The sequence below is a fragment of the Pollachius pollachius genome, assembly GCF_949987615.1.
Source record: "Pollachius pollachius genome assembly, chromosome: 5".
Taxonomy (NCBI): Eukaryota; Metazoa; Chordata; class Actinopteri; order Gadiformes; family Gadidae; genus Pollachius; species Pollachius pollachius.
Window position 1 is genome coordinate 15176921 of NC_136938.1, and position 21458 is coordinate 15198378.

At 41.9% G+C, this 21458-nt stretch overlaps 1 protein-coding gene across 3 annotated transcripts in view; it reads right to left on the reverse strand.

Annotated features, from left to right (window-relative positions):
• The window catches only part of neo1a (neogenin 1a), a 148353-nt gene that overhangs the window by 83448 nt on the left and 43447 nt on the right, over nt 1-21458 (reverse strand). For all 3 annotated transcript variants that reach the window (XM_079736418.1, XM_079736417.1, XM_079736416.1), the window contains exon 2: nt 5123-5443. In XM_079736418.1, the coding sequence (XP_079592544.1) occupies nt 5123-5443 (321 nt within the window). The remainder of the gene's footprint in view (nt 1-5122; nt 5444-21458) is intronic.

The following is a 21458-nucleotide window of genomic DNA, read 5'->3' on the forward strand; positions in this document are numbered from 1 at the left end:
TAGTGATGGGCGATATGTTAAACTTAGGGCATAATCACACCTGCCGTTTGGCTCGAACCATCCTAAAACATTGGTGGTGCCAACCTTTTGGGCTGGTGTGAATACAAACCATCGAACTCTGGTGCGGACCAAACAGTCGGACCGAGACCCAGTCGGTTTGCTTCCAAACTAACCCTGGTGCGGTTCACTTGAGATGTGAAAGCGACCGCACCTTGGTCCGATCCAGTTAAAAATCATACGCCTCCTTGGACGTAACTGGCTCCCACTCAGCCGCGCGCATTATGGGAAATATTGTTTAATTTGCGGTAACTCCAAGATTTGCAGCACATTGTCGGAACGTCTGTTGGATATTTCGACGCCCACATAAAATTATGCTGGAAAACACACATAAAAATTACGATGCACTTAACGCATTCAGCACTAGGATGAGGGAGAAGGAGTTGGACCGGTCCACAACTGTATGAAACAAATCAGTATCAGCACAACGAGTGCAGCCGGCTGAATATCCATGATTGTTTACTTTCACCAACGCTTTTCCCCCCCCCTTTTTTTTCTTTCCCGCTTTACCCCGCCCCAGACCTTTTTGTCCAATGATTGAACGATCTTTGCACACAAATTCTGGGACTGTTGTGAAAATTGCAATGTGAAAAGGAACCGCACCAAACCAAAAAGTAAACATTGTATTTTGGTCCGGACCAACAAGAGCGAACTAAAAGACTTTCCTAGTGTGAATACGTCCTTATTCTTGGTTTATAGTTAATTTAAGTAATTTACGTTACGATAATCAATAGGCGTACCCTTATTATTTTTTTGTGTGATTGTTGTGATTTATTGCGATCCAATATTTATGCTGTTTGAATGAATTTGCCTTCACCCATCTTCTGACATCCGGGGTCATTCATTTTAAAAAAATATTACTGAAACATCACACCGTATATGCTACTCTACTTCAATTAAACAAAATTAAACCCCTCGAGATCTTTGCTAAGAAATAGTCTGTGCAAACAGGCTGAACAGCTGTCCGACGCAATTTGAAAATAAGTGTCAGATGGTGTCAGATTAAGTAAACCTACACTTGCAGCCTCCAAATAAAGGTGATGATAAACATAAAAAAAAAAATGATGGTAATTTAGCCACTGCCCTGTTTTGTCAAAGACCCCCTTGTGCATGCTTTGAATTGTGCTTTCAATTCTAATTGTTAACAGGGTTGAATTGTCAAGGATGCAGACCATTAAATTAGCTAAATAAAATTACAAAAAAAAAAAACACATCCCTAAAATAATCAGATATATACGTCAAGTTGCCCAACCCTAATACCCCGAAAAACAAAATATATATATATATTTCTGCTTGAATGTGCTTTAAAGAGTGTGTGCTTTTCCTAATCCTCTGGGGAGACATGGAGTGCACTAGAGCGCATAAAAAAATCTATACCCATAAACATTTATATTATGAATCCTAATTTGTAATTTCGTAGGCATTATTCATCACTAATCATCACCTACATGTGAGCTGCTACTGTTGCCTCAGGATCGACCAATGAGCAAGACTGAAAATAAAATAAATCAGATGAATATCAAATCTCAACACAAACGTTAATATTGTGTGTGGCAGCTTCTTCATGATTTCACATAGTGGTTTGAAAATCAATATCATACACTGTGTACACCCATTGGTACAATAAATTATTATTAATGAGTGTCCTCAAATGCCTCACTAAGAAACACACAAAGGACATTATAAATGTCTCGTTAATGCCGTCTGTATATTTGTTTTGAAATAAAGTATTTCGAAGCAGTTGTGTCCTTGGGGTTCCCCTCCACCTACATATATTAAAATACATCAAACAGAGGATTAGCGTTTTGGCTACACCCCCAACCTAAACCCTTCAAAGGGCACCCACCTCAATCAAAGGATGAGCGTGCACAGAAAGCAGTCGACAGACATGATGCATGCAGAATTCCTGTGAATACCATGTTATTTCTGCTGCTCCGAGAGATACAGGTACGAAAATAAATGAACAAATAAATAAACAAATAAATTTAAAAAACATGCTGTCAATTAAATATAAACTGGCTGATATCTGGAGTTGGGGGGGAGTGAACGGCAGCTGGAGCAGGTAGAAAGAGTGCAATTCGATAGTGATAGGAGGTTGAGAGAGGGAGGTAGGGACACAGTATGGAGGATAGATACAGGATGACTGAAGATGTAGAGAGGGTATGTGTGAGGGTAGGTGGGGGAGTGAGAGAGGGTGGAAGGGAACAGAGACAGAAAGACAGAAATGGAAATGAGGCCGCTATCCCCTCATTTGGCATGGCTCCCCCGTGGAGAGAAGCTGGGTTGGGGTTCACCTCAAGCCTCCCCAGAGGAGAGGGGAGAGTTCAAAGAGAGTTGGGGCTGGAATGGGGCAAGGGTGGTGGTGGTGGTGGTGGTGGTAGTAATGGTAGCTGTCTTGTCTTGAGAAGACAAGACAGTTGAGAGAAGGAATTCTCATTACTAGTGTATCGCTGGGTCTGGGCTGCACACTGCTGTGTGCTCCTCGTTCACTCTATAAATCTCCTCAAATGACAATAAAAAAACAAACCAGAGTGTGGCAGGGGGTAATGGGAGAAGGAAATGTAGGAGAGATGATATCAACATGGCGGTATTTTTCACAATACACCATACTTTTATTTAGCATAGTTTAATAATGTTATTATAGACTATGATGCACAGCTCACGACTCCGATGTTGTATTGAAAGTATCACTCATCTCAACAGCAGTTCATGTAGTTTGGAACACGTTTATATTTTTTAAGGTTAGAAAGATAATGGATATTTATCCGATAGTTAAGCTCTGTATTACAGCCAATTGACGCTGGGAACTGAAAATGTATGCGTATGCGTGACAGTGTGTATTAGTGTATACTGACGAGGAGACTGGGCTTTCAAGCAAAGCGGCCAGCAGAACTTGGTCAATATTTCTACACAATAGGCAAATTACAAGTACCCTGCATAAAACAACAGCCAAACCGAAACGCAACCAAGATGGGTATGTTTCACATTTCTAACTATCCCCAATAGATAATTTCCTTTTTGGAAATTAACACCCTTAGCTCTACAACAGTGAAAAGCAGGTAAAAGAGCTCAGTGGCAGTACCTAGGTTCCGATGTGGGTATGAATTTGATAAGTCATTTGGTGATTCTTGCACCCACATATCATCTATGTTAAACCCGGGAAGACTGATAAGTTGTTTAAATTTAAATTTCATACATTCTTCAATTACTTATGACCAGCAGCCCAGCCTTTAAGCTTTTAAGTTTCTCCTTTCATCACTTTTTTTTACACAAATACCATCATATACCGTATAGGCCAGTGAAATGGAATGAAGGTATGAAGAAAATGTGTAGTGCCCAAGCCCAGAATACAAGTGTCACAAAAAGAGTTCTGATGTTGAAGTCCAATGTCACTGGCTTGTGACGCATAACCAGAATATACTCAAAACGTTAAAGACTTGGAATGGTGCAGCCATTGATTGCAGTTCAGCACTTTAGTTTGGGCTGCAAAGCCACCATCTTGCCTCTGCAAAAGGTATCCCTTTCAATGGCAGATGAAGGATACCTGAGCCTTCAATGTACTACCAGTGATGATGGTAATGGGGGAAGTTGAGGCTCCTTGATTCATTCCTAAAAACTTCAGCCCGGCACCGTGACCACTCAGTGCGGAGTTACCCAATGACCCATGACAAGGCCATCCGGGGCTCAGTCATCGTTAGCGCCCCCCAACCCCGGGCTCCATCACCTTTATTTCTCATCGACCATGCGCTGGTCCCTTGCTCGGATGGCAGCCTAATAGTCTGCTCCTTCTAGTCAGCAATTAACCTTTTTATTGGCCACCTGCCAGTAAGCTTGAAATGTGTCACAGGCTCTCCTCGGCGTGCGTGTGCCTGGCGATCTGTGTTTCAAGAAGGGCAATGAATACTCGCGCTCAACGCATCCTACACATATCCATGTATGAAGCAAGCCTTGATTCATTACTGTTGTGGCTTGTGTTAATTGCATGTAATGTGCGCTATAGACAATGTGACTCATGGAGAGGGAGAGTGTGTCTGGGGCCTCCACTCCAGGGTGTGCATGATAATGGAAAAGAGATTCCAATAACTTTCCCTCCAGGTCAGAATTGATTGGCTCCAACATCCCATAATAGTTGACCCAGGTAGAGCTCAGTGGGTGCACTGGCTGTTTGATATCTGAAGTCAACGTAGCATAATAATAATAATAATAATAATAATAATAATGTACTTCCTGTCTGCAGTAAGCATGGCTTAGGAATGGAAAATAAAAGTAACCAATAGTAGCATAGTAGCACTTGAAATCCCAGAAGAGCCCAAAGTATGGCACGTATTCAGACACAATGATTTGGGTAATTTAGTCATATTGAGCTGTTGTTGAAACAGGCCTAAAACCATGTCATGTGTCGCCAAAACAAAAATAAATATTTGATATTGTTGTGCTTTAATGACCTTCAGGTGATTAGATTTCCCATGGCGATGGTGAGGACAACATATATGGGTTAATTATGGGTTGTAGGAGCCATTAACACACAGAAAACCCCTCTGCTATCGGCACTCTCAAATTAAACCCTTCACATCAAGGATGAACTGAAATCAGGTGACTAATGGAAATGGGGAAGGTTCATTACGCGGCTACTATAACAACAAGGAGATTCAATATGAAGGTTATTGTCATAAAATATTTCACAAACGAAGGTCAAACATTGCAGCCATCAAACAACCTCGCCCAGAATTAAAAACTTTCATATGCCTATTGAACGGCAACGGAAGCTTAATTAGTGAACACCTTAACGGGTTAGGCCGACATAAAACCCTTCTGTTTTTCTCAACCAATGCCAACTGAAAGCCGCGCAAGGTCTGATTTCAAATCATCGACAGATGCATTCGCTCATCACCTGGAGGCAAACACTGCAATAGTATCCACCTACCCTCTTCTCGGTCTTCAAATTAGAAATCCCACAAATAAAAAAAAGAGGATGTATTTGTAGTTCATACAACCTGAACTAGAATAATGCCATGCTGTTTACCAGATCTTTGAAGAGCAGTTGGTCTGGGGGTTTTTGGCTCACCTGCTACGGAGAGGCGTGCTACGCGGCTTGAGATGGAGCCCAAGTTGTCTATGGTGGCCACGCACTGGTAGGTCCCCTCGTCGGGCTTGTTGTGCTTGGAATGCACCACCTGAGGAATGAGCAGCGAGCCGTCCGCCAGCGCCTTTCGTCGCTCGTCCGAAGTCAGCGTTATGAACGTGCCGTCCTTCTTCCACTCCACGCGGGCCACTGCGCTGTCGCTGTGGGCTGAGCAGTTGAGCAGCGCCAGCCCACCCCGAACAGCCATGGTGTCCTGGGGCTCCGAGGTGAACCAGAAGGGGCTGAAGGGGGGCACTGTCGCACCTGAAGGAGCAGAGAGAGGAACGTTAGGGGGTCCGACCGGGTTCTTTGATGATATTACTACCCATCTATTAGCCCAAAACGGATTTCAGAGAGGGCACTTGGTGCTGGAAGAGAGGAGGCTCATGAGTTTGTAATTTGATGATTGCACCTCCAATACAATGTGCTAGTGAAGGCAAACAGTAGGTTAAGATAAATATAACTTTACCAACAAAATGTATTATTTGATGACTGAAGGCCACTTTAGACCTGAGCGACTTCACACTAGAAAACCAGAAGTCCCACTGAAATCGGAACAGATGACAACCAGCAAACCTGACCTAGTTCTGGCACACTTGCTGGTGATTATGACCTCCAGTATGAACTTTAAGATGGTAGATTCATTTACCACCCTGAGATGATGGCTGCCATTTCCTCATACCGGTAAATGGTGAAATCAAACTGGTATGGACAGTGGCCGAGTCAAGAGAAAGTGCAATTACTTTGCATTTGTCCTCATCCATTATTCAGATACTCCCTAGCCAACAAGTCACACAGAGGTGTTGTTGAGATAAATAACACCAATTATCAGTTGGGCTGCGACTAGACAGGGCTGGAGGAATAATTATGGGTCTGAAGGTGTTTTAATAATGCAGGAACAGAGTGAAAGAAGTGACTGAATGGTTAATGCAGTTTAAAATATGCTTGCACTATTTCAAAATAAATGGCATGTCTCCAGAGAGATGGGGAGGAAGTAGCAATTGAGAAACGAGTAAAATAAAAGAGACAGGGAATAAGAGAAAGACCATCTTACTAAGTTTCAGCTTAACTATTAGGGAGTAATTTCTCCATTGTGCAACAGCAGTTTCTGTGCAAGATCCACAGAGAAGTAATGAAATGAGTGCTATCCACTGCAGTAGCAATACGGTCGTCTCTCCTCACCATAGTAAATGAAAATGTAAGCACCAACAATTACACTGCTAGGCTTCAATTGAATATTGAAGCAGAACATATATTGACCACTTCCATCTCTAGAAATAGATATTAGGGCCCCTTCAAGTTCATTCGTTGAATGGATGTAAAATTCTGATGGGTAGAGCTGAATTGGTGGCTAGTATTTAAAGCCTGTGTCTCTGTAAATGTTTTTTAAGCATTCAGGCTAGTTATTTGCTAGGCCTTTGGCTCAAGGAGGAGGAACTAGCAAGGCTCTGCTATTGTTGATGTATCGTGTTAACCATTTAGTTGGACGGCAGGCCAGTGGCGAAGAAAGGGGTTATATCTGGGTTACTTAATAATAGAAAGCAGGCTACATAAATGATTGTGTAGAACAGAAGCAAAAGTATTATGAAACCCAGGAGGTGGGATGGCTACAAATTGAAGACGGATAACTGTATTGCGCTAACACGAATGCCGAGAAAAAAATTGCCTTGCACACATGCCTCGAGCTCATATACTACAGTTGTAATGCCATTGTATGAGGCAATTTGGTTGGAATGCAGCACCAGAGCCCTACCGGAATCAGTGATAATGCTGCAACGGTTTGTACATTTCCACCAAGTTGATAACTTACGAAGCCCTTTCATGACTGATAGAGTAATGTTCACTACTTGCAATATTTAGATTTACATAGGACTATTTATGCGGTAATTATAGCTCCTCCTTTGTGAAAAATGGTACCAAACCTTTTGGGGACTTATTTTTCAGGGACATACATGTTGCAGACAAATTAGAAAACTTTTGCACAATGAGCTAATGCTATAGTGGTCCCAAATGACTTATAAAAGGGAGTATAATAGCGTTTCAATTCCATGGCACGACCATGGTTGTGAACGGTATTACTGATTCATTATTTAACTTTATCTTTTTATACCTGATGGAAGTATGTTTTCTTTCCCTATGATAGTTTTATACTTTGTTAATGCATAATTATTAAAAAATATATTAAAAAAAAAATTCTAATCATTTTTTACATTGGAAGTCAAGGCGGGGCCCTATTGCTGTTAGGGCGGTCGCCTTAACCATACAATGCTGGGGGAAACACTGGAATATTTAGAAATACAACAGGTATCTACAGTTTCACTGTTTACACCTATTAATAGCAAAATTACAGAGGGGATTGTGTGAATAGAATCCCGCCTGTGGCGCATCCGACACTTATCAGGCATCACACTAAAAGCCCTGTGAAGGCACAATCTGGTGGCGCCCGCAAACATAGGCACTGTGCACGTACGCACACACACACACACACACACACACACACACACACACACACACACACAAGAACACTGTTTATGTGCAGAACCACATGTTGCACCTTGAAACACCTCAGCTGAAAATAAACTGCTCGGAAACTTGCAGGATTCAAGCAGATCACAATAAGATTGATATGCCATGTAAATCTAAATGCCATCTAAATTGTCATTGCTTGAATAAAGGGGGGGGGGGGAACTAGGTTTCAACATCTATAAAAATGTCTAAGTAAAGCGTCATGTTCTGTTTCCATTATAATATATGTTTCGGAAACTTTATCAACCGCCCCTGAAATCCATTCTTGGCCACATCACTGGGCACAGTAAGTAACACATGGAAGAATATACTAGGAAAGGTTTGTTGACTTCAGATAAAGCAAAAAAGACTTTGAACCAAAAATAAGATGTCAAAATATAATATCTAAAGTCTATATTCTTTATATAGCCTTACACTCTTTGACAGACCCGACAGGGTGGTAATATATGTAAATAACGATAATTATCAAATAATTGCACCGCAGAAAGGAGGAAAAAACCCTTGCCAAGAAGGAAACCCTTTTTTTGCGCTTTCATTCAAAAGATAAAAAGCGGATGGTTTCAGGTTTATGTACATTCCATTACTAAATGGAGTACTAGGAGTGTGTTTTACTGGAAGTCTCCATGACAGATGGAGAGGGGGCAGCATTGGTGGGGGTCTAGGGTGGGGGACACAAAGACAAGATTGGCGTTCTGCTCATTAGTCTGTGTCCTCTAATCGACACAAACCAGTAAACAAGAGTCGTTCAGCTCAAATCCTTCCAAATCAGCACCACTGCTTTGAAGGACACTGGCATTGCCCTAGGTCTACACGTTAAATGTGAATCATAGGTCATAGTGTTATGACTCTTACCCTTCTAAACACTTTTTGAGAAAAAGTGCAAGGAATAAGATAGCATTTATCCAACTTCTTTAATTCTTTGCGGGCCCTAGTGAGCCCCAAGAGGAATAACAAAGCCCACATATCAAATCATACCAATCAAGATCTCAATATCTAGGTCTCTGAACTCAACTTCAACAAGGTATATTAGAGAGCCTCTTATACAAGTTTATGTAGGGATCCGTTGATTTTGACTACGATTAAAAGGTTAATGAGCCAAAATATGGCAGAACAACAGTAAAGAAAGGCATCACAGGAGATGAAAGGCTCTCAATTATTCTTGCCTATAAAAATCGGAACATGTTTTTTAGAACATAAAAGCACGCTAGTTGATTCTGATTTTAGCTTGTTTGGAGTGTTTTCAAGTTATGCGTATGCCAACAATTAGAGTTGCAGCAAAAACAAATGAAAAACAGGGTGGATGACATGCACAGAGCTCATGCATGGTAAGAACTGATGTCCTAAAAGGCTGTGTGCATTCGAGAGACAAAGGAAGAAAGGTAAAGTGAGGAATAAGGATGGGAGGGAGGGACATAAAATAACAAGGTAAGCAGGAAGGACAAGATGAGCATCTGCCACAAAAGAGCATCTGCCACAAAAATCTTTGACCTCGATTCCGAGGTCAAAGTTTCGATATTAAAACTATTTTTGATTCATCTCGATGCAAATAAAATGTACATTTCAATGCGGGTTTTTCAAAAATATATACATATACATCTGAGTTTCCTACTCAGAGTTTGCTAATCACTTCCTACTTTTGTGTTCGCCAATCGACTTATCAAGTCTTAAAGACAAGATGGTGTCGACGGTTGAACTATTGAGAAGAATGCCTCGATTGGCGTTTTTTTGCTCCCTAACGAACATTCAAACTCGTTATCATACTAAACATACCCCGGATCCATTTTACACCGGATTTCCCCTTTAAATGACATGCTCTGCAGATTCCTTGTTCAGTCAACTCTCTCCATTACCATCTCTATCCCAGTTACCACTGCTCTCCACGTTACCACCTCTCTCCCTGTCACCAGGGAGAGAGACAGCGATATCAACATGAGTTGTTGTAACTGGAGAGATCAAATCCGCAAGAAGCTGACCATCATTGGAGAGAAGGTGATGCAGTCGGTTTAACAAAGACGGGGGGAAACGGTGCGATCTACGAGAAAGCAGGAGAGTAACTTTCCTTACGAAGCTTTTGTCAGGATAAAAACATGTGGTCAGCAAAATAAAGAATACGTTGGCGTTTTCACTTGTAAATAGTTAATCGCGTTTGTAGCCTACATTCAGATGTCGTCTACTCATTCTTGCATGCGAGTGGCTTGCATAAAAATAATAAACATCCGGAAAATGCAAATTATTCTAAAGAGGTCTACTCTCAGTGCATAGTCCCGCCTACTCCAAAGAACCAAGAAAGCCGGCTCCTTGACGAAGCCCCCTCGGTTTTACAAGACAGTGAAATTGCAGGTTGTGCCAAGCCGTGACCCTAACGGCTTGGCAGTGTAAAAATGTCTCTCTCTCTCCACCTCTCCTTGTTACTGCCTTAGACCCTGTCACCACCCAAGTCCCTGTCCCCACCTCAGTCCCTCTTCTTTTTACCACCTCTCTATTTCCTTGTTCTAAGTTTGTTCCCTCTCACTCACATCTCTAACTCTGCTTGTTACCACCTCTCTCTCCTTGTTACCTCTCTCTCCCTGTTACCACTTCTCCCTCTCCCAGTTACCACCTCTTACTCTCCTGTTACTACCCCTCTCCATCTTCCTGTTACTATCCCTCTCCCTGTTACAACGGCTCTCCCTTTTACTCTCTCCCTCTCTCCATCAAGCTGTTTCTACTTGGGGACAGTAACCTACCTCCAACTCGCATGCTATGTTGTTCATTCAGGGACATTGAAGGGCTTGCATAAAGTGATGGTGAGTGAAGGTGTGTGTGCTGGTCATCCTGTTGGGCTGACTGCCTGTCTTTCTCCTTCTGAACACCTACAGCTTACAGAATGTGAGAAAAGTAAAGCTGTAGTCGTCAACACATACAACGTATGCCGTTTTCTTTAAAATAATACGACATATAGAGTAGAATCGAGTGTGCTGCAAAGTAGAGGTTGCAGGCACTAGAGTAGGTGTGTAGAGGGATGTGGGAGGGGAGACCTTTTCTCCAAACACAAAGAGCCCCTATATTCGGCCCTTGGCCCAGCAGGACCACCCCCCAAGCCCCAACCCTACGACACACATACACACAAACACAGACAGAGAGCAGCCTTATTGACCTTTATGGAACAGCTCTCGAGACTGTGCCAGCGCTCTCCAAACCAGCCGCATTCAATACAGGAACAGAGGTTCTTCTGAGCTCAGCCTGGAGGGCAGGGAGACCCCGTAGTGACTTAAATAAGAAAATAACTAATAAAACCACTAAATCACTGAGAGTCCAGGCAGGCCTGAAAGCAGAACCGGTGACTGTGTGATGGATGAGATTTGAGCCCAAGATCTGAAAATTGCCTTATTAAAATCCCTTGTCTATATTAACTTGTAAATAAGAGTAGGCTGGGCTAATGAGATTCAGTAAAACTAATGGACACGGTGGCTGGGAGTGTGGAGAGGGAGAATAAAGAAGAAAGAAGAAGCTTTTGTGGTGAATGGGAGCTCTGCATCCCGCCATCTGTCCTTCCCTGTACAGTGGATGGTCCCTCCGCTGTGTGAGGTGGCAGCATGCTGAGAGGCTAATACTAGGCTCCTGCTATTTATTTTCCCTTTAAAACTCTTCTGATCATGTCTGGGTACTTTTGCTCCCTCAGTCACTTCCTTATGCTCACCCCTTTCCTTGACTTTCCTTTATTTCTCCCACTCAGTCCAACTGTTGAACGGGGAACGATGACTGTAAAGAGCTCTTGAAGGCAATCTCATTAAGAACTAAGTCAAAAATACCCTGAAAAATAAGACTGAAAATCTCAATATATTAATAGACAATTATTCAATGTTTAAATCTTCATCTGTGAAGCATCATTATAAGAGGGCTTTTGTGAGTTTAATTTTCACAGTGACAAAAGTGGGCATATGAACACGGCAGGAGCTAAACTGTGTTGAGAGACACTGTACAAGTTTTTATCTAGAAATGGTTGGCATAAGGAGGGTGGTCGATGAGGATTTCGATGGGATATCGAGCCGCCAACCCCTCTACAACTGTGGAAGGAAATGGCATCAGGAGCGTGGTAGAATGCACGTCAAGAAAGGGATAAGCATGAATGTTTGGCACGCTATGCCCAATGTGGCTTCTTCTTCCCGACGCTGGCACACGCTCAACTGGCAGATTAAAAGGAGGAAGGGATCCAATTTCCTCAGCGTGCCGGTCCTCTGTCATCCTGTCCACTCGCCCTAACGCTAAATCCTGCATTGCAGCCCCAGAGACAACATGACAGGGTCACCGCTGAGCCAGGGTCATTCCTGCCATGTCAGCTCGGCTCAGCAACAAACACTGCCAACAAACTGCCATTTTAATGAACTCTGGGTTTTTTTGATCATCATTTAATGGGTTAAGGAAATGTATCTATTTCATGGAATCCAATTCTTAATAGGATAAGGATTCGCTTTGAGGCCGCCAAAATAACAAAAAAACAAACAAGCTTCTTTCCATTGAAAGCCAAATATTACTCTATTTTCTATTACTCTAGTTTCACTCCAGTCATGTTGAGTGCTGCAGTCAATGACTCTGAAATGGAAGGTAAATCACTGGCGGGCTTGATGCCGTCTTTTGAGTCAATGGTTATAGTATTGGACACCTGGGAGGTTAGCTTCATGATACTGATCCAGAGGAACTAATGCATTTGGCTTGATGTGAGATTATTCATTGGTCATGAATGTGATCTGACAAAAACAGATTCAGGACCAACATGTAGTTTGGACAAGCATATTGCACAGGAATAAATTATTTCAAACTTCAGCGACATGGACACTGACAGATTCACTTCTGTCATGGAACATTGACTCGCATGAATGCGAAAAATGCAGATTGTTTTTGAATTCATAAACACTTAATTACCACACCAATATTATCAAAAGAAGCAACTAAATAAAAAAAACAATAGGTCCAGGAACACAACTGATTTTGGCAAGGAAAATATAGATACTCACCCGCTTTTTGTTTTTTCAATTTCCAATCTACCCTACCAACTCCAATAACAGCATAGTAAAACAAACCCATTTTTCTACATAGATCATTAGTGCTTGGCCTGAAGGGACAGGGCCGGATTGTCCAGGGCGCAACGCTATTAATGCTGCTGAGAGGTGCAGCCATGGGGCAATATATTTTCACCAGGTTCTAATAAACTAGGTTGAATGTCCTGGACTGCAAGGCCAGGGGGAAGAGACACCACTGAGGGTAAAGGGGTTTGCGTTTGCCCTATCACCTATTTAGGTGAAGGCTTTACAAAATAGGGATTTGTTAAGACAACAATGAAGGGACATTCGAGAAGTTTAACAGATTATGGAAGAAATCAACAGAGAGACAGAATCCAACAGACATGGTTGTTTTTAGGAATAAGTGGGAGATTCATAAGCCAAAAATAAGGCTGTGGGGTATAATGTGACACCAATATTTTGATATGGTGATAGGAAGAGTGATAAGGGAAAATGGGGACGCAATCTCATTTGTAAGCACTTTTCTATTGGATGTCTCAATAAGCATGTTAGACCATGTTTTTATAGTCACACAAAGTAGGTTGGATTTTTGGGCACATAAAACCAGATGGTGCTATATATCATATGTTCAGAACTTTCCAATTTAGGGAGACGGGTGTCCAATTACTTGGTCTATAAAATCTCATATTGAAACTTTAGTAACATAGAATTTATTATTTGCATAATAGAGTCATTTTCATGAAACATTATTACAATTAATTGAATGTATTGCGCAATGCCAGTCAAAAAAAGGCATATTTACAGCAAAGAAGGGAAAGAAAGGAGTCAAAGACGGAAAATGAAGGCGAACAAGGAAAAGAATGAGGAGGAGAACGAGATAGAAAAAGATTGCTTGAGGCAGTGCGTGTCTTTTTATCTGATCGTACACATGTGTGTGCCTGTGTGTGTGCGTGTAAGCGTGTGTTTTCCTGGCAGGATGAGGTGAACAGGGACTCCTTCTCTTCAGCTGAATGTGCTAATTAGCCGATACTGATTGAGGCTTGCGTTCTTTCTCTGTCATAGTGTGTCCCTGTGGGCTGCTGTGCTGCCGGAGCAGTCCAACAGACAGGAGAGCCAAGACAACAAGTCAGCGCTGTTTTGGACAAGGTACAAGGGAGCATTCTAAGGGAATGTCATTCATGGTGTTGCTACACATCAAAACACGTCTGGTTAGTTTGTAATTAAACTTTCTAACACTTGTGGTTTCTGTCAAAGCACCAACCAGGCAAGAATTAACAGCACTCAAAGAAAATGTGCCTTTCCATAAAACCTTATGGTTGAGTATCATATCGTATGGTATAGTGCTGCCGCGATTAGTCGACTTACCGTAATTTCCTGACTATAAGCCGCGGTTTATAAACAAATTTTCCAAAATTGCGTAAACTATGCAGCTTATGCATGGGTGTGGCCTATACATGGGAAAACTATTTCATTGTCAGGTGTTTAACAGCGACACACTCAGACAGTAAAGAAAGGCAGGTCCTGTAGCTGCTACGTGCATTTGATGTGATCTCGCTGTTCTCCTGCACAAAAATGTGTGCGTGGCAAGAAGTAGGCCTAGTCGGTCTTAACGTTAAGGGGAAAAAGCAAGTTCAAGTTTAAAGGAGAATTCCAGTATTTTACACTTTGAGCACCCTTTCTGGGTCTAGGATGAAATAGAGTTTTTGACACCGAAATGTTGGAGATTGATCTTGTCTTGTGTATTTGGCTCATTTAGAATCGCCCCTGCCTGCTTCGGAATGGCTGGCTGCTGGCAGCAACCCTAAGCGTTTCTTTTCAGAAATGTGCAACTCACAGAGTGGCTAGTGGTGTTCGTTGGTGTTACAAATCATGTATCGTAGCGAAATACAGTTTATTTCGTGTTTAATTTGGCATTTTGCAAATCCCATTGATTTTTGTTGGAAGACCCGTTACTGCACCACCGGAAACGGAAAGGGGGGGCTGTTTAGTTTGGATGCAGTCTTTTCGCTCGGTTCTCCCTCTCAGCAGTAGGGCTAATACACAGCCTTCCATTTCCGGTAGTCGACGTAATCGACCATGAAAATTTGCCGACGGCAATTTTTTTAGTCTACGAGTTGTTTTACTATTGACCACCTATAAATTCTTCTTCTCCCGTGTCAAACTCGTTCCAGACTGTTTATTCCGCCTTGACACAGATCTGTGTAACCTGGGCCTTTGTTCTTGGTGCATTAGGCTGCGGCGGTACGTTTAGCTGCACCGAAATGTCCGACAATGACGGTAGGTGAGTCCAGCGATATATTTGCGGGGCCTTTGACTTATTCTTTTAGTGTTGCGTATTTTGTGGGACGTGCGGTTTATTATTTTTGAACAGTTCCTTTGGCTAGAGCATTCGGGGGCACTCCGAGGCATTGGTGGAATCGCCAGTTTTCTGGTTGTTTTGCCATACCTGCAGGCTTGGTCCTTAATTCATCCCACCACAGGCCTGTTTGAAGCTCCGCGTTTAGTTTAATAAATTTGACTAAAATGGGAATGGTCGTTGGTCTTTGCTTATATTATTGCTGGGCTTCCCTGTTTAGTTTTAATGTTCTGGCTTTGGTGGAATAAGTCTATTTTGTTCAGGTGGTGATATGCACGCAATTGCTTGAATAATGACATCACTCGTTGAAATGTTTGTGGAAGAACCTTCCAAGGTTGTGTTTGGTGCGTTAACCAAGACCCGTGGTACAATTGGCTGGTCATTATAGAATTGAACTTCCTTCCATTTGACCTAAGAGTTATGTTAAACTTTCGGTGAAGTCGGCTTTATGCGCGACTGATAGCGCAGCCGACTATACATCTGACGAAGAGGATGAGGAAGAACCTCTTGACGATTTAGTCGAGGAGGAGCTTCGAAACCCTTCGGTTGCAGACAAAGAGGAAGATCCTCCGCCTCCTTAACCTGCGGCAATGTCAGGGACGCGGGAAGTCAGTCCGAGGGGGGGGTGCTGAGAGTGAGTCTATATAATGACGTCATAATAAATACTGCGCAACATCCATTGTTTACAGGGACGAGATGACGGGTGACGTCACATTCAGGGCTCCGCTCTAATAAACACTCTACTGGTGTGTAAAAAGACTAACTCTGCCAACTAGCCAGTGTTATTCACAAACGTTAGCAAGTAAACAATGTGGAAATTAGAGTCAACTAGGCTGATACTGTGCTGAATTTCACACACTAACAACATGCCGACAAGCTGTTGTGGTCCAGGATTATGCACAGCGTTATAACAAGGATTCAGGAGGTTAATTCTAAAGGTTTACAAAGGAAAGTGACAATAAAAGAAAGCCTTAATTTTCATCCAGAGTTACGAGTTGTCTGATATGAGGAAAGTGACGGTTTCTACGTCAAGTGAACCGTCCGTCTTTGCTTTTTTTTTGCCAACCAGTCTGTTCAAAACAGTCTGCGCAGTCATATGCTCCTTAGCTACTGCTTGTGACATAAGCGCATTAATTGGGGTCCTTTTCAATGCCGCAGGCTTCTGTATGGAAACAAGATTTTTCATGCTCCCGAAACTTTTCACCTGCCTTCCGCCAATTGCCAAACCCTCCTTTAATGAAGTTGCCAGCATTGATTATCCCGTCTGCCCTGACAAGCTTTTTCTCTATTGCAGAGCAGCACATGAAGCATAACACGGTGTCGGTTTCCGTCCTACCTGTTGATCTGGAAATAATTAAGCAGGAGGACGCGTTTGGCAGAGTAATCCTGTGTCAGTGGTGTCTTCTCCTCAGCTGAGAAATGAGACTGATGGTTGCTCAGAACAGTTCCCTGCTGTGTTTGCAGCATGTGCTGTGACCCGCTCAGCTCCTCCTGGTGTGGCGGAGGCCAAACAGGTCAAAGTGGCTGCAGAGAAGACAAGGTTGGCCTTGCCAGATTTTCCACTGAATCTGTCATATGGAGACCTAGTTAAGGAAAAGCGTGCAGATCATTCTCTGTTCTTTGATTGAACGTGCTGTCCCAGCCAACACTTTTGAGAGCATGGATCATGGGCACTAGGGCTGGGTAAAAATATCGATTTATCAGTGCACTGCAATTTATTTGTTCTCGATTCAATTTCGATTCAATTTTTTTTTTAAATCGATTATTTCCATATAAAAAAAAAAAGCATACTCAGTCATTGTAATCTAGAAGCGAGTATGCCTAACATGCCCTTTTACATTTGTCCATGTTATGATTATTACTTTTATGCTTAAGTTTAGCTCAGGAACAATATATGATATACAACTATACAATGGTGTATTCCCTTTTTGCTAGTTAAAGCACAATGAAATGGTTAATTAATTTTGAAATGGTTAATTCTAAATAATATTTAGGTATTTTTGTCATCTGCACGTATTATTGAATCGATATCGAAGCAATTGGATCAATATCAAATCGAAATCGAATCTAATCAAGACCTAAAGAATCGAATTGAATTTAATTGTGAGGTACCTGGCAATACCCAGCCCTAATGGGCACTGTTTTAAAAATGGTCTGCTGGTGAGAAAAGAGACGCCGTCCACTGACATTTCGGAGGGGGAGCCATGCCCAGGACATGTTTGGGCATTCAGGGGTGAGAATGACATATGACCGCATTATGCATAGTTATTTTGGGCTGAAATTGAAGGACGTGGCTGCGTATATAAAAACTTGGCACATCTGACAGATGACTGGTAAACCGAACCGGGTAATTAAGCCTGCACCTTTTGCAGCCAGTACCGGTGAAGGTTGCGCCATTGGAGCACTTACAGTTGGACTGTGTTGGGCCTTTGCCTATGTCGAAAAATGGGTGTAGGTATTTGTTGACCATCAAGTGTCAGGTTACTCGTTACCCTGCTGCCTACCCATTGCTTGCAATTACCACCAGGTCCATTGTGAAGGCTCTTTCACAGTTTTTCAAAAATGTTGGCATACTGAACGTCATTCCGACTGACCAAGGTTCTAATTTGATGTCTCTTGTTTTTTCTCAGGTCATGCGTCAGCTTCATATCAAGCATCACACTTCCTCAGCCCATCATCCTCAGAGCCAGGGTGCCGTTGAGCATTTCCAACAGCGATTTATTGAAAAAAGGTGCGAAGAAGATGGAGGAAGCAGGTGTCGTGTGACACCTGCTTCGATTTCACCCCGTTCACCCAAGGCCTAATTAAAAGTATGTGTTTTGCTAAATGTTGGTCATCAACAAGGTTGTAACAGGGCATAAATTTCAGCGCGGGATCGCGGCTATTACGCAGATTTTTTTCAAATCCCGCAACTCAGGCCAGCATAGTGTGGGTCAATCCCGCTAGTGGTAATAGAGCCACTTCTGGCTGACCTCTTTACGTCACCAGCAACAACTAACTCAGGCGGCATTCGAGAAAGATGTTTTCAGTAGAGAGCTGTCAGTTCGGCCGCGGTGCACTGAATGAATAAAGATTGTAAACACGTTGGTAGAAAAAAATATTTATTTTGAAAGATGTGCCCGAAGTAACTACCTAGCTTAATTAGTCTTACATTTGGCCCCCAACACTAATTTAAGGGATTCTCTTCATTCAATTCCTTATACAATTTCCTCATGTGATATTTTAACTGTCGTTTACTGTACTCAGTCTTCCGCTTTATCTTTGCTCAGTTGAAAAATTAAGAAAATAAGAAATCACTTTTTTTTTTCAATTAATTAATTAACTTTTTATCCTTTCACATGTACTATGGAAACAGTAGTTGCTGACTTATTTTCTTAACTACATTCAGTCCTATTAGTTTCTCCCTCTCCTCTCTTGTGGCACGTTTCCACTGGAGAGGATGCGGGTCGGTTCAGTCTGCAAAGGTGCGCCACAGGTCGTGTTTCCACCGCCAAAAGTTGGCGTGATCCGGTCTGAGCCGTACTCCACTCGCAGTACTCCTCCGTTGGGGTACTCCTCCTTTGAATCCTGTAATCTCTTACAGGATTCTTTATTTTAGCCAGGCTACCTTCTGTACAATTGTCATTTTAATTGGACAGATAAGGAAACGGCATATATCACCAAAACATAGTATTCATCATCCAACTCTCTTTTACAGGAAAGGATAACAGTAATTACTTCCAAGTTATGAAATGGGGAACATGGGGCATGATAAGATGCCAATCAAGTGATACATAGTAGGGGTGTACGGTATAAACGGTATAGAAAGTACACCAGTGTGAATTTGCCCTACGGTATGGATTTTGACGTTAGCATTGACCGGTGTGACCGGTAGACAGTGTTGTGGAGCAAGTGGAGAACCAAATCCATACTATTAAATATTTGTGTCTTTCAGAGATGGAAGTAACTTGAGAAAAGATTTTGCATTTTTTCTATGCAGTTTTGCTGCCTAACCAGTATTTTACCCCTTAAGAGGCATTTATATCGAAATTAGAAGATAAAATGAACATACCTTGATATAATACCGTTACCGTCCATGCCTCAAATCATACCGTGATATATATTTTAGTCCATACCGTAGAGCCCTACTACATAGCCTATCAGACCCGCTGGCTTAGCCTAGCTGTGAAGGCGGGACTTATATGATCCACAGGTGAGTATACTTTCCTCACCCAAAGACGCCATTAAGCAGAGACATGCATCTAGGAAAGGAAAGTGCATTTATCTTGTATTAAGTCAACCACCCTATCATACACACAGGCATGAAAAAAAGAATAGCACGTTGCTGTAATGAGATATTGCATTGATTTTCTTAAGAAACACAATATTTCTTTCTCTTCCTCCCATTTTTTTTGGCTATCAAACATCAGCATGAACATGTGCACACTCTGCCTGCACAAGCACACTGTTCAGAACTCAATATCCAGCATGCCTTGCTGAGTCAAACTCAGGGCAATTTATCAGCATCACATTTCAGAGTCTTAGTCTCCAAACAGTTTGTTAGTTTCTGTTTATTTATCTATGATAGTTATATCATACATAACCCAAATCAAAGTAGGAAGTATTGCTGTATGTTTAACATCAAGGGGAACATTAATGCTCTATATTTTAAAGGCCGCAGAGGTTATCCTTCAGCGTAATTTTGAGACAGGACTAATGGAGGTCACTCCATTCGTTCTTTTGACCCCCAACTGTAGGGGTCGGCTAGAATCATTCTGGACCCCATCAGCACTCTGACAACAAACGAGAGCCCATAACGGCCCCCCGAGGCACAAGTACATCTCAAAAGATTTAAATCTCAGGCTTTTTTTTTTGACAAAAATTGGCATGCAAATGCACTTAATTGCAAAAGGTTAGAAGATGACCAAGACCGCACTCCTCCCCCTCATATCCTTAATGAACCGTAACATAGTAATCACAATTTTGTGATTAAGTTTGTAGATACAGAGAGCATAACACCAACCAACTACTTTTAAAGAAGCAATAATTGACAGAAACTCACAGCAGAATGTAAAAAATTATAGGAAGGGACTGCAACGTTCATTGTCATCTCCCTTTTTAATTTATTCACAGCCTTGAGAAGGAAAACACAAAGCAGTTCCTTGATGACACCACCCCTGTGGGATCCTTCCTTCATCAGCATAAAAACATGCCTCCCTGCTGAGAGATACAAGACGACAACAGGCATGGCATGAAAATAGTATTTTCCTGACTCAAGCGAGGTGTGTGGTCCTTCAAAGGGGCTTTGCGTAGAGAGCCATGATGGGCCTTTGAAAGAGAAGTCGCTTGCTGTGTGCCAACGGTGTTTTAGAGAGAACTATTTCACATTAGAGTGCTGCACAGATCAAAGGCTTCAAGCCAGCACTGACGAGGTTGCTATAGGATCGGCACGGCGTCTGTGTGTATGTGCGTGTACATTATTTATTTATGACGCGTTTCCATCAAGCGGTGCGGTATGGTTAGGTGCGCTACGGTTTCACGGTTCCACCGCCAAAAGTGGGCGGGGTCCCAAAATACGTTTTTTCTCTTGTCCATCCAGCAATGCAGAAATAAGTTAACATTACAAAAGATGTACAGTTGTACTTTTCTCCAGCTGCCTCTTTAAAAAACTCTTCCTGTAGAAAAAATCCCATTCATTTCCTCCATAGAGGTTTTGATTAAAAGCCATTATGTCGTAAACATCCATGGTATAGATACAACGAGCAGACGCATATATATTGTGAAACAATGGTATATGCTCCTGTAGAAGTCACAAAAACATGTTTTATTTACAATGTCATTTAAAAGCACTACACTACCCACAATCCGAAAGTGTAACACAACATCTTTGATTGGTGGAGCTTGCAGTTGGCATGTTGGCATGGAAACTAGGGCTGGGTAAAAAGGATCGATTTGAATCGATTTCATCTAAATTTTGTAATATCGATTCATATGAGATCGATTTTTTTTGTTTTGTTTTGTTACCATTATTATTCTTTTTGCACTTTAATAAACAATGCCTTAATGCAATTTGCAGTGATGGAATGTTGTAGTTCAAGTACACTTTCACTTGCAATTCCTTTCCAATTTTAAAATTGCAGTTTTGAGACTTGAGACAGTTTTGTTTACAGCTCAAGTTTAAACTGTCCAATTTACTGGTTTGCACTTAAAACCTGTTGTTTAAGATGAAGAGAAAAAATAAAGTACATTTGTATTTTGTAAGACAGTTGAGCCATTTTCATTATTTAAGAGCAGATTGAATTGAATCGAATCGTGATTAATCGATTCAGAACCTTATAAATCGAAATCGAATCGATTTAGGAAATTGGTCATGATACCCAGCCCTAATGGAAACTTTTACTGCACCCATGAAAGTCAA